Below are 11,730 nucleotides of genomic sequence, written 5' to 3'. Positions count from 1 at the left end.
TGTTGGGTTGCAAGGGTGCAAACATAGTCCCACATCTAAAGCACATGGAAAAGATCATGGGGTTAAAAGGATGGAAAGTATCTCCATTGGCATGAGGCCTTTTGGGGAGAGCCCAAGAGCAAAGCCATGAGGGCTTAGGCCCAAAGTGGACAATATCATGTTATTGTGGAGATACATGCATTCTTTTGGACCCAACAAGTGGTATCAGAGCGAGGCCGCTCTTCACCGGACTAACCGCCGGATGAGCCATGATCCAGATCTAACCATGTGCTTTGAACCTTAAAAACAAAGGAAGTGGGTGCTGGTTTGTGCTAAATCCTTCCTTCATGGTCATCTCTTTAACTCTTTAGGGTTGGAATCCTTGCAAAGAGCCCAAGCTCTGATACCACTTGTTGAAGATTGAGAGACGGCTAGAGGGGGGGTGAATAGCCCTTTTATCGAAAATCGATCGTTTTTCTCCTACAAAAGGTTAGTACGCAGCGGAAACAAGAAGAAAAACAACTACAAGAGCAAGCACAATGCAAACAAGAGAATATACGAGGTTCGGGGATAACTTGCCCCTACTCCTCGGCGTGTCCGTAAGGTGGACGAAGCCTTGATCTTCGGTAGATCGAACCCCGGATGAATCCGGCTAATAAAACCTCCTTCTCGGTGGAGTGACCTCTCCACAACCAATCTCAAAGATGATAGATAAGCACAGAGATTATAGAAGGAGAAACTCAAGATTGAGGCTAACACAAATGAAACTTACAGCCCTTGTGCCTCAATCAAACAGCAAGCTGAGCTTCCCAAGAGCAAAACACCAGGAAACTTCAAAGAAGAGCAGGGAATGCACAAGCACAAGCCAAACACCAGCTAGGGTTTTCAAGTTGCGAGAGCGTTACACGACAAGCACAGCATAGCTTAGGGTTTTTTTTTAGCGAGAGCATCTTCCCCTTCAGCTCTTCCTCTTAAACTTCCTTCTCCAACGTTCTCTGAGTTCACTGCCTGATCATCTGAGCCATCTGAGCCACGCTCCTCTCAGCACCTGATCGTGGCAGCTCAAAGCAACGTCTTTTACCTGAAAACACAGCTCGACAAACCTGTGAAGATGGAAAGCCATTACTTGACCATTCTGGTTCTTCATCCAAATTCAAACTCAACCTGCAAACTTCACAGATGATTAGCAAAGCAATATCAGAGATAATCAGATAAGCAGAAGTCAGAGCAGTGCGATCAGAAATATGTTAATCGATCAGAGAATCGATTAAACGTCGCAGTTCGTTTCTCAGCAAAGCGTGTAATCGATCAACCGATCGATTACAATAGCCCTTAATCGATCACCTGATCGATTAAGGCATGGTAATCGATCAGATGATCGATTACCGCTCGTAAATCCCGTTTTCTCCTTAAAGCTGTTAATCGAACAAGCGATCGATCAACCCTTCTTTTAATCGATTAACCAATCGATTATAGGAGGTTCTGTGAAATTCTGCGCGATCTTACAGAATGTTCTGTAATCGACTAGCAAGTCGATTACCAATTTTCTCTCGTAAACAGAAGGTTCAGTAATCGATCGTCCGGTCGATTACCCAACTGATTCTTGGTTAATCGATTCACTAATCGATTAGACCAAGTTAAAACTCAAACCTTGAATTGAAAACTTAATCAGGTTAACTTGGGTCTCACCCGAGCCAACCGCATTGGATCACGTAATCAGAGAACAAGCTCCCAAGCCTCCTCTGATAAGGATCCGGTCCGAAGACAGGCTACCATGCCTTCTCCGACCATGGTCCGGTGCGGAGAACGAGCTACCGAGCCCTCTCCCACTTCATCCGGTCCAGAGAACGAGCTACCGAGCCCTCTCTGACCTAGTCCGGAGAACGAGCTACCGAGCCCTCTCCGACTCTATCCGGTCCAGAGAACGAGCTACCGAGCCCTCTCTGACCTAATCCGGAGAACGAGCTACCGAGCCCTCTCCGACTCTATCCGGTCCAGAGAACGAGCTACCGAGCCCTCTCTGACCTAATCCGGAGAACGAGCTACCGAGCCCTCTCCAACTCTATCCGGTCCAGAGAACGAGCTATCGAGCTCTCTCTGACCTAATCCGGAGAACGAGCTACCGAGCCCTCTCCGACTCTATCCGGTCCAGAGAACGAGCATCGAGCCCTCTCTGCATCGATCAATCTGAATATGAACTTAAATCGTTGTCAACATCAAAACAACAATCGGGACAAAACTGCATCAACAACCGGACTAATCAGAGATCCCTGAGCTACCAAAGCTCACGGTCCCGAGCCGAGCTACCAAAGCTCTCCCGGACCAATCAGGTTCTGAGCCACCAAGGCTCCCTGAGATCGAGCTACCAAAGCTCACGATCCCGAGCCGAGCTACCAAAGCTTTCCCGGACCTGTCCCGGCCATCAGCACCAAGCTCTCGGCCAATCCGGTCCTGAGCCACCAAGGCTCCTCCTGGACCATCCCGGAGTCAAGCTACAAAAGTTCTCTCCATTCGCCCATGAACACCAAGTTCCCAGCTATTTCAGTCCTGAGCCACAAAGGCTCCTTCTAGACCAATCCGGAGACGAGCTACCAAAGCTCTCTCCATTTACCCACGAGCACCAAGCTCTCGGCAATCACAGTCCTGAACCACAAAGGCTTCCTATCTCTCGGTCAAGGGCAATACCTTCCTGGCTACACTTCTCCCGATCAGATAATCACTTTCTCGGGCAAGATCTTACATTTCCCGGGCAAGATCTCACTTCTCCGACCTTCGGAATGCAATCAAAAATCAATCAGGGAAGAGTTGGGGAGTAACTAAACTAAACCACGCCTGGTGGTCGACCACATGGTCGATCACCTATGGCTGATCGACCATGTGGTCGATCAGGCACAGCTGGTCAACCACTGGTCAATCAAACTAAGCTGATCGACCACGTGGTCGATCAAGCTCAGCTGATCGACCATGTGGTCGATCAGCAGAAGCCTTCCTTCTCCAGTTTTTACCCCTTCACTTCTTGCTTCCTTTCTCCCGGCCACTCTCCCGGCCACTGTTATCTTTTACTCGGCCTTACTGGCTCCTACCAAAGATAGTCTATGTCCCGGGCAACCACCCACCTGTGTATGGACCATCCTCCCAGGCAATTCCAAGTCAGGTAAACAACTCCCGGATATGCTTCGCTCGGCTTTGCTTCTCCCGGCTTCGTCTTCACTTCTCCTGGCTTTATGTTTCTCGACTAAGATAAATTTCTTCCCGGGTAAACTTGATACTTTCCCGGCCAAGATACTATTTTCCCGGATAAGATCGTGTTTTCTCGGACAATATCTTCTCGGCTAAGAGCAGGATTTTCCCGGTTAAGAAGAGCAGAATTTTTCGGCTAGCACGGATACGTCGGGCCTGATCGACCACATGGTCGATCACGGCTAGCTGATCGACCACGTGGTCGATCAAAGGAAGTTGGTCGACCAACACAATGCATGCATGCATTAATCAGGTAATTCTTTTATTCCTTAAGCATTAATCAGGTAATTCTTTTATTCCTAAGCTTCCCATTAATGATGAACTTCATTAATTCATTAATCAGGTAATTCTATCCTTTCATTCCTTGATCTTCATAAATGGCTTTCACCATTTACTCGTTAGCATGATGAACTTCATTAAACTGGGTGGTAGGCCAAGCATGCTATCAAGGCTTCATTACCAAGGCATTTCGACTATTCCGGGTAAACTTCAACTCGTCTAGCCCAACTAGCCCGGGTAAGACTAAACTTAAATCTTTTGTATTTGATCCGACTTTACTTGTCAAACAACAAAACAAACCCAAGTCTGACCAGACTCAAGTTTGACCGGGTCAGACTGCATCAACAATGACGTGGTCCCAGCCTCAGGAGCTAACCTCAGGACTTAATCATAGTATCACACAATAAGCTCGGTTAGACGCTCCGGACAGCTCGATCGTACATATGAGAGCTCGGTCACGCGCTTAATGCCACTTGGCTACACGTATAGATGAGCTCAGTTATACACTCAGGTCAGCTTGGCCACCCACAGATAAGCTCAGTCATACACTCAGTTCAGTTCGATCACGTAGCTTCCAACCTCAGGTATCAAGTTAGCCATCAACGAACAATTATGCTGATTCCTTCGCCAGATTTATCCACAAGGATAAAAATAGAGACCGAGTTCCTAGACTTGGTCCGTAACCATCCTAGCCGTCAAATGAAGATAATCAACACCGCTGAGCCATTAGATGTTTAGAAACTATCAGAGATCGGTCCATTGATATCACCGTCACAGCCAATCGCAAGTGGTAAGATCCGCAGATCATGCCCTTGCTACCTCTATATAAACCCCACAGGTATAGAAGAAAAGAATTGAAAATTCTCTACACATACTACCACTTCTACTTTTTTTTATGTTTCTGACTTGAGCGTCGGAGTAGCCTCGTCGAGAATTCCCAGCATCCTGCTAATCCGTTCGTTCAATTCTGTCCTCCTCAGGTCCTTCTCGTCGGCGAATTAACGAAAGTTGACGTGATATTTTATTGACTGGTGGTTTGACTGTCATCAGCATCGAGCCGAAATATTATATTATTAATATATGTAGGGTTCTCACTCATGTAAACCAGTGTAATTGATTCTTAAACTTGAAATTGCTACTATCATTTTTTTAATAGGATTACACGTTTTGATGTTTATGGGTTGAACCCATAAAATGATTACTATATGTTTGCAATTTGATATGTTGCTAGACTTACAGAGAGATATGTGAGTAATCGACGAAGAATCTTTCACTTCTTGTAAACAATTTGGAAAATATGATTCCTCTTTCTAGTTGGATTGACCATTTTATTTTGACGGTTAAGCAAAACAACTTGAGTGTGTATTTGGTTTTGGTATATGAAGTGTGCAAATTTATTTATACTATCTGAGACTTGGATTCAAAGATGGATAGTCTGAATTGTGTAAATGGGCAAGACAACTCAAGTGAGTATATATTTAGGGTTGGTGCAGTTCTCCCGTAGTGATCAATTGTAACTTTTTGATTTATCTCTTCACAGATGATCGTAAGACCGATCGTATAAAATCGTTGGGATAGTGAATTTTACCTTGAAGAAGGATTGATGTAGCATGTGTGCAAGTTTACCTATGCATGATTAGACTAGAACTCAAGGTAGGCGGGTAACTTTGATTGAGTAGTGGACTCTGAGTACAAGACTTAACTCGAACACCGTGTTAGTATTAGCAGTAGTATTCATGTCAATCTGATCCCCATATATCTTCAATTTTAATTTTAATCAATCATGTGACTTATTTTGTGTGAAAAAGTATGCAAAATATATTCCATAAACTATGAAGATACAATTATGCAATTCTTGATTTCACTAATCATTTTATATTTTTACTAATAGGTGCGTAAAATACCAATAAACTACAAAGCTACATCTAATATAATAAGGTGATTAGCGAAGGATAACTTTGTAGGCAAATGCATCTAAACATTGTTCGTTCAAAACAATCCAAGTGACACTTGGAACCGTTGCGCACCAGTTGTGTGAAAAATAAATATATGCTTATAACGTAAAATGGAGCCAATATTCATCCAGTCCAAAAATGCAAAGCTTTTATTGGATATCACAATGTAATATGACCATAGACCTGAAAGAACATAATTGGAGTCTGTTTAAAATAGCTGTGTACAATTTTTGACAAACGCATAAGTACAAATATAGTGGAACTAGCTTAACCTACAAATTTGCTTAAAAAATCGCAAATATTAGGAGGATCAAGCAATAACTATGTACAAATGAAGCAAGTACAGAAAAGAATCGGAAGAAATTGAATTTTCTGCTGAGGAAGTAGCAACTTTGAATTTGGCCTGGCCAGATTATTCCTGTTCTGACAGCTCCGTGTTATGAACTTTGGCAGAACTTTTTTTGCCATCAACACAAAATACGCACGTCGGCGAGCAGTGTTCACAGTTCCAACTATGAGGAACCGCTAAGAAGTATTTGGTCATAAACTTCCTAAACCTCTTCTTGTACTCTTTAGGTGAAATAATGGTTGGTAGTTCATTCTTTGGGACGACCATTGAAGATTTCACCCAAGTCTCCAACTGCTTGTCCCATGTATACTGCCGCAAATAATCTATAATGCCAAAAACAAGCTCTCTTCGCTCATCATCCACTCCGACAAGTAGAGAGTAGTCCATGACATTGATAGACTGAAAATTTAATAATATAAACTTTAGTAGCTATGAGATTCAAGAAAATTTGAGTTACCAACAGTTGACTGCAAACTCACAGTGAGAAATGAAGTATCATTCCAAATGGCCCGTTGAAGAAGATGTTTAGTTTTCCCGCCAAGATATACAGGTGATTTGCACATGTCCTCCACAAAATTTTGATCCAAAAGAACTGTTTTGCTATACTTTGCATCAGCAACGTATCGAGCAAAGCTAGCACCTTTCAGATCATATATTCGTGAAACTTTATGTCCAAACAGAAGATTTTCCATCACCATGAGATCAGTTTTTATTTCTTTCCCATTTTTGGTTTGCCGAACCTTAATATCATAGAAACAATAATTAGATAAGCCACTTCCAAGTCTGCAATCAGGAAAACAAAAGACAAGGTGTTCACTTACACATACCTGATACACTCCTAAGATTTTTGCAAGACATGTTTGGCTTCCCAAATCTAAAGAATGAAAAACATGCTTAAAATAATCAGGGCCAAATTTTAAAAAGGAATCCAATTCTGCCTTTTTTATTTGTTTAATTATAAGCCTGTCATCCAGTGTCTTTGCAAAAAAAGCTTTGCTTTTTCCTCCTTGAGCATCCCATTTCTTGCAACGGCTTAAGGAGGATATGTAGGCAAGTTCAGAAGGACAGCATTTCTTTCTGAGAGTGTAAAATTGCTTTGCATATATGCAAGCTACAGAGAAAATGCTTCTCCCGGAAACCTTATCCATCCCCACAGACACCTGAGGATGGAGATTATCTGAAGCTGGCAGATGATCAACAGATATTGAACCATCAGCAATGGAGGTGAATGACTCATCTAATGAGAGTGAGGAGATACTGTGTGACATATTTATTCCTTCTGTCTCTGATGATCCCATAGAAGACCCATATGTAGAGATCCCAGAACCTTCAGATGTCAAGCTATAAGATTTATGCAGCTCCATTGGTTCATTTTCTGGCAAGGTAGGATGATCTTCAGATGCGGAAAGTGCACAGGCAATTATACTTGATATCTCATCCTGGGAAACAGACAAGACATTCCCACCAGGGCCCACTGGAAAATACAATGTCTCTGTTTCACTAGAAGGTCGATGCAATGGAGACAGATGAGATGGAGTATAGGTATTAATAAATTTGAACTTTCTAAATGAACCATCATGGAGGTCATTTCTGTATTCCCTCTTTAAATCAGAAAATGGAGCCCAGATCAATTTTTCTGGACCTTCTGATTTTGCATAAACACTTGAATTATCATTCACAGAAGATTTACTAGCCATTTCCGAAAGAGCAACTGCCTCATCATTTTTCAGCTCCTCAGTTGTTTTATCAACAGAAGGATCCTCTACAGTTTGTACAGAATGATTTTGTATGTCACTGGAAATAGATGTGCATACTTCCTGATTATTATTATTATCTCCGGGAGCAGAGGGCAAATAACCTGGTCTTTGCTGTAGTTCAAGGACAGATGTTACCAACTCATCATTCCATGATTTAACAGGAAACATTCCATCTGGTTGTTCCAAATCAGCCAAACCAATTTCGAGAAGCTTATTGGAGCTATCATTTGTCTCAACACAAATTTCAGTTGATTGAACATCAACATCAATTTGTGTGTCGTCAGCACAATAGGTTGTTTCATCTTCATGACTAGGCGCTCTTGAAACTTCATCAACTACAACCACACTTTCCCTTTGACATTTCATATCCTGGAAAAGGCAATCTAAACGGCTGTCCCATATGTATAACTCAAGAAGGAGCTCCTGGTTAAGCCACTTTAAATCAAGAACCTCATAAGTAGAAATGTCCACTTGGCCATTGTTATCTATTGCCTTGGACAAAAAAGCCTGGATAGTTGTCAATTCAATGAAATTTTTATTCTGTTAAACTAGGGTTAAAATATCATACTAAGAAAGCAACAAAAAGCCGGATAGTCATCAATTCAATGAAATTTTTATTCTGTTAAACCAGGGTTAAAATATCATACTAAGAAAGCAACAAAGCATTAATATAACCTCAAATTCAGTTTTTTCCTTTATCAGCATCTCTTCAACTTCAGCATATTCCTTGAGTGAACCTGAAATCTTAGCACATTGTCTGGCTTGAGGACCAATATATCTAGACTTCAAGTTCTGCAACAAGTCTGAGACTTCAGAGAAAAATGTGTGCCCTCGAGAAAGAACCTTGCAAAAAATCATTATGTAGGTTAATGAGGAAAATAAAGCTTTTAAATGGTATTAGATGTAAAATTCATTAGTTAGATAATATACAATCAATAACAGAAATATTAACAAAATGTTTTACTATTAAGTTAAAAAAAAGTACTTACATCTTCCATTTCTTTCTTAAACCACTCTTGACCTTTTGGATCATGGAACTCCAAAACAGGTGGTGGCTTACAGGCAGCATATATCTTGACTGATGAATAAACAAACATCGCAACCTTTGAACCTAATCTGCATTTCATCGAAGAATTATAAGGTTTCACATCCAAGAGAAAGAAACTATAAGCTTCTTCAAACCAAACAAAGAAGATGAACTTACCCAAAAAAACGAAGGAAATCTCTGTGCAATGAATGCCCACATTCAGATAACCTACTAGCTGCAGAATGACCTGAAAAGCTGAGCTCTAAGAACTTCCCAAATGAAAGACTATGTGCTGAACTAGATAAGGGGACTCTCCTTGTGGATATCTCACTTCCATTCTTACATCTCAAACAACGAGTCCACATCCAAATTTTCCCTTCAGATTCACCTGGCAAATGAGAATCAGGAGAAATTTTCTTGACATATACACTTAAATTCCCATTCTGGTGCGTGTAACTGTAAACATGTGCCTCTGGTGGTTCACCACAAGAAGTGCAACTATTCTGCAAAAGTTGCATAAAGTGTCCATTAATACGAACTCCATTTGACATAAAATAAACCAAACTAGTGTCAGCAAACAAATCAAAAAAGGAAACAAACCTTATCAAGCAACATATCTTTCAGAAATCGTCCAAGTGAAATGTCGAAGTACCCATAATATTTAATACGGGAAAGGTGACTCTGATCACAGATGGTTGCTTTCGTTGTACACTGTTTTGAAAGTAAAACCAAAATACTTTGTGAATCCAACACACTCTCAATATCATCATTCTGTTGTTTCTTAGAAACGTGAGCATCAATGTTAACCCCAATAGAATCTCCAATAATCCCATTGTCCTTATAAGCTAAGGCTCCATCACCTAGCTTCTCTTTAATTTCAGAGTTCTCTGAGACATTATGGTCAGTTCTTTTGCCATCAGATATTGTATTTTGAATGACAAATTCTACTGTACCAGATTCAGAATGAGATGTAGTGGAATTGTCTTCATGGCTAGGAGAAAAAAGAGATAGCAAATTTCTAGATTGGAAGGAGTCTAACATATTTGTGTCAACAATACCAGAATTTTCAGAAATCGTATATCCTAAATGAGAATCTGATGATGTCACCACATCTGTAAAACTACCAAATGAACCCCTGCATATTGGAACATCTACTGATTGCTCTGAAGCTATGAGAGACAAACAACCTTCATGGTTATCCAAGTACCCTGTAGCATCAGATCTAAAAAAGTGAAATGGTTCATTATTGAAATTTCCACTTTCTCTTCTTTCAGCATTATTATCAGTGAAAAACACTCTTTGATCTGCAAAAAACAAAGTCTCAAGGATCAAATGGTATGCTGCAAAAACTGTGTACTGAACGACATGCTTAATCTTTTTTAGTTCATCACTCTCAGCACCCTTCAGCAATATCTGCAAAAATCCAACACAAAATGTACTTAGACAAGCAAAGTTTCTGAATCCAATCATGGTCTTGCAAGAATTCCAAAGATATTTACTAGTGTACCTACATTTTTAAACTATTTTAATGAATTAGAAATGAGGCAAGAATGAGTTTCACACGTTAAAACAAGGCTACATGTAAAACAGACTGGCTTGTTATACTAGTGGAATAAAATCTCTGTTGTATTGCTGGATGTCATTGCTGCTTCTAGCAGTAACTTACAACAAAAGATAATCCGTATGTAACATAGGACTATACCAATAACTTGATGCAACAGTATGAATTTCACGAAGTGCTTTCATTTGAATGGCACAAACAAAAATTCTACCAATCTCTCATTGACAGTATCACTAGGTAGCATGGTACACCCTCGTATCTTACTAACAGAAGTGAATTATAGAGTTTAAATGCACAAACAGTGCCTACTTGCAACTGTAGTAGTACCAAACCATGCTCCCAGAACCAAGGCAGCACAGATCAAAAATCTCTTCAACTAATGGTCACAATATAAGAGAAAAATTGCTACCAAACCAGAAACGGTAGTCTAGTCTCTATGTGCACTAAGAGATGCAAATGAACGAAACCAAGCCAAGTTTGGTTAGCACTCTCATCCCCCACTGCATTTAAGCAGCAAAAGGTTTTCCTGAGATTGGCAAAGGTTTAAGTTAGATTTGTGGCTCCCTAACTTGTGTACTAAGTTGTGCAAGGTTTACCAAATATATGGTATGGCCAAGAGTTGTGATGGCTCAATGGCTCGAGGTCTATGAGATCAAATAAGGATGGCACATTCGAGAACTACAAGACAAGGAACATCGGAGCATGGCGAGTCAAGGAGGAGATCTACCAATCAAAGGTGCGAAAAATGGCTAAGGAGGAGACAAGGGCTCAAAGTATCAGAGCGATGGAATTTAATGGTAGAAGAGCTCAAGGCTCAAAGAAACTCCACAAGAGATGTGAGTAAAGTAACATATACACAAGGGTTAAGGGTAAACAACATACTTAAGTGGACTTAGTCTTATATATGGTCGAAGTCAAAGTCCACTCAAAGTTTGGTCTATTGGGATATTATGTTGAAGTTAGAGTCCACTCAAAGTTTGGTCTATTGGGATATTACGATTTAGTCAGTGAAGTGATGGTTCAAACCTTGTCAAACAGACAAAAAGTTATTTCAATCGAGTGACTGAGTCGACTAAGGTTCCTTTGAAGCAAATAGAATATTTTAGAGTTGAGTAGCAAAGTCGACAATGTTCTATTGGAAGTGCACAAATGTTCTGGAGTCAACTGGCGAAGTTGACTGAGCACTGCAACAGTCGGTAAGTCCAATCGACTAATGCTATAGTGACTAATTAAAATGAACTCGAAGATGGAAGTTCCACATGATTGATGGTCGCTAGATCAACAAATGGAAAATTTCAACATGAAGGCTATAAAAGGAGCCCAAGAAGCTACAAGAGAGAACATCCATTTCGTGAAAACAATGCTCATATCACGATTTGAAATCTCAAGCCATTTCGGACGAAACAGGCAAAAAACTCCATTCCGCCAATAAACCGACACAGGCGAAAGACCGTCACCTGGGCCTGGCCACAAGTCCAGGCATGTTGCTTGGGCCCAACGACAAGTCCAGATGCATTGCGTGGGCTGATGGGAAATACTAGGAAACCCGTTCCGGTGAATTCTTGCAGAACAAAAATTTTTTC

The 11,730-nt window shown here is 40.9% G+C and overlaps 1 protein-coding gene across 1 annotated transcript; it reads right to left on the bottom strand.

Annotated features, from left to right (window-relative positions):
- Nucleotides 1-5,579: 5,579 nt before the first annotated feature.
- LOC141819491 (putative 1-phosphatidylinositol-3-phosphate 5-kinase FAB1D) lies at nucleotides 5,580-9,999 on the bottom strand (the record flags this gene model as incomplete). The annotated part of the gene is given in 7 exon segments (XM_074706782.1): nucleotides 5,580-6,201; nucleotides 6,282-6,542; nucleotides 6,630-8,066; nucleotides 8,235-8,402; nucleotides 8,549-8,675; nucleotides 8,764-9,089; nucleotides 9,187-9,999. Coding segments are annotated over 7 exon segments (3,468 nt in total), but the record flags the coding sequence as incomplete, so codon positions are not given.
- Nucleotides 10,000-11,730: the final 1,731 nt, after the last annotated feature.

Source organism: Curcuma longa, unplaced genomic scaffold, assembly GCF_044706935.1.
Source record: "Curcuma longa cultivar G26 ecotype Majalengka, Jawa Barat unplaced genomic scaffold, ITB_CL_G26_1.1 contig_7256, whole genome shotgun sequence".
In the NCBI taxonomy this organism is placed as follows: Eukaryota; Viridiplantae; Streptophyta; class Magnoliopsida; order Zingiberales; family Zingiberaceae; genus Curcuma; species Curcuma longa.
The sequence above is the reverse complement of the archived record's forward strand: the minus strand, read 5'-3'. Positions and strand labels throughout refer to the sequence as shown.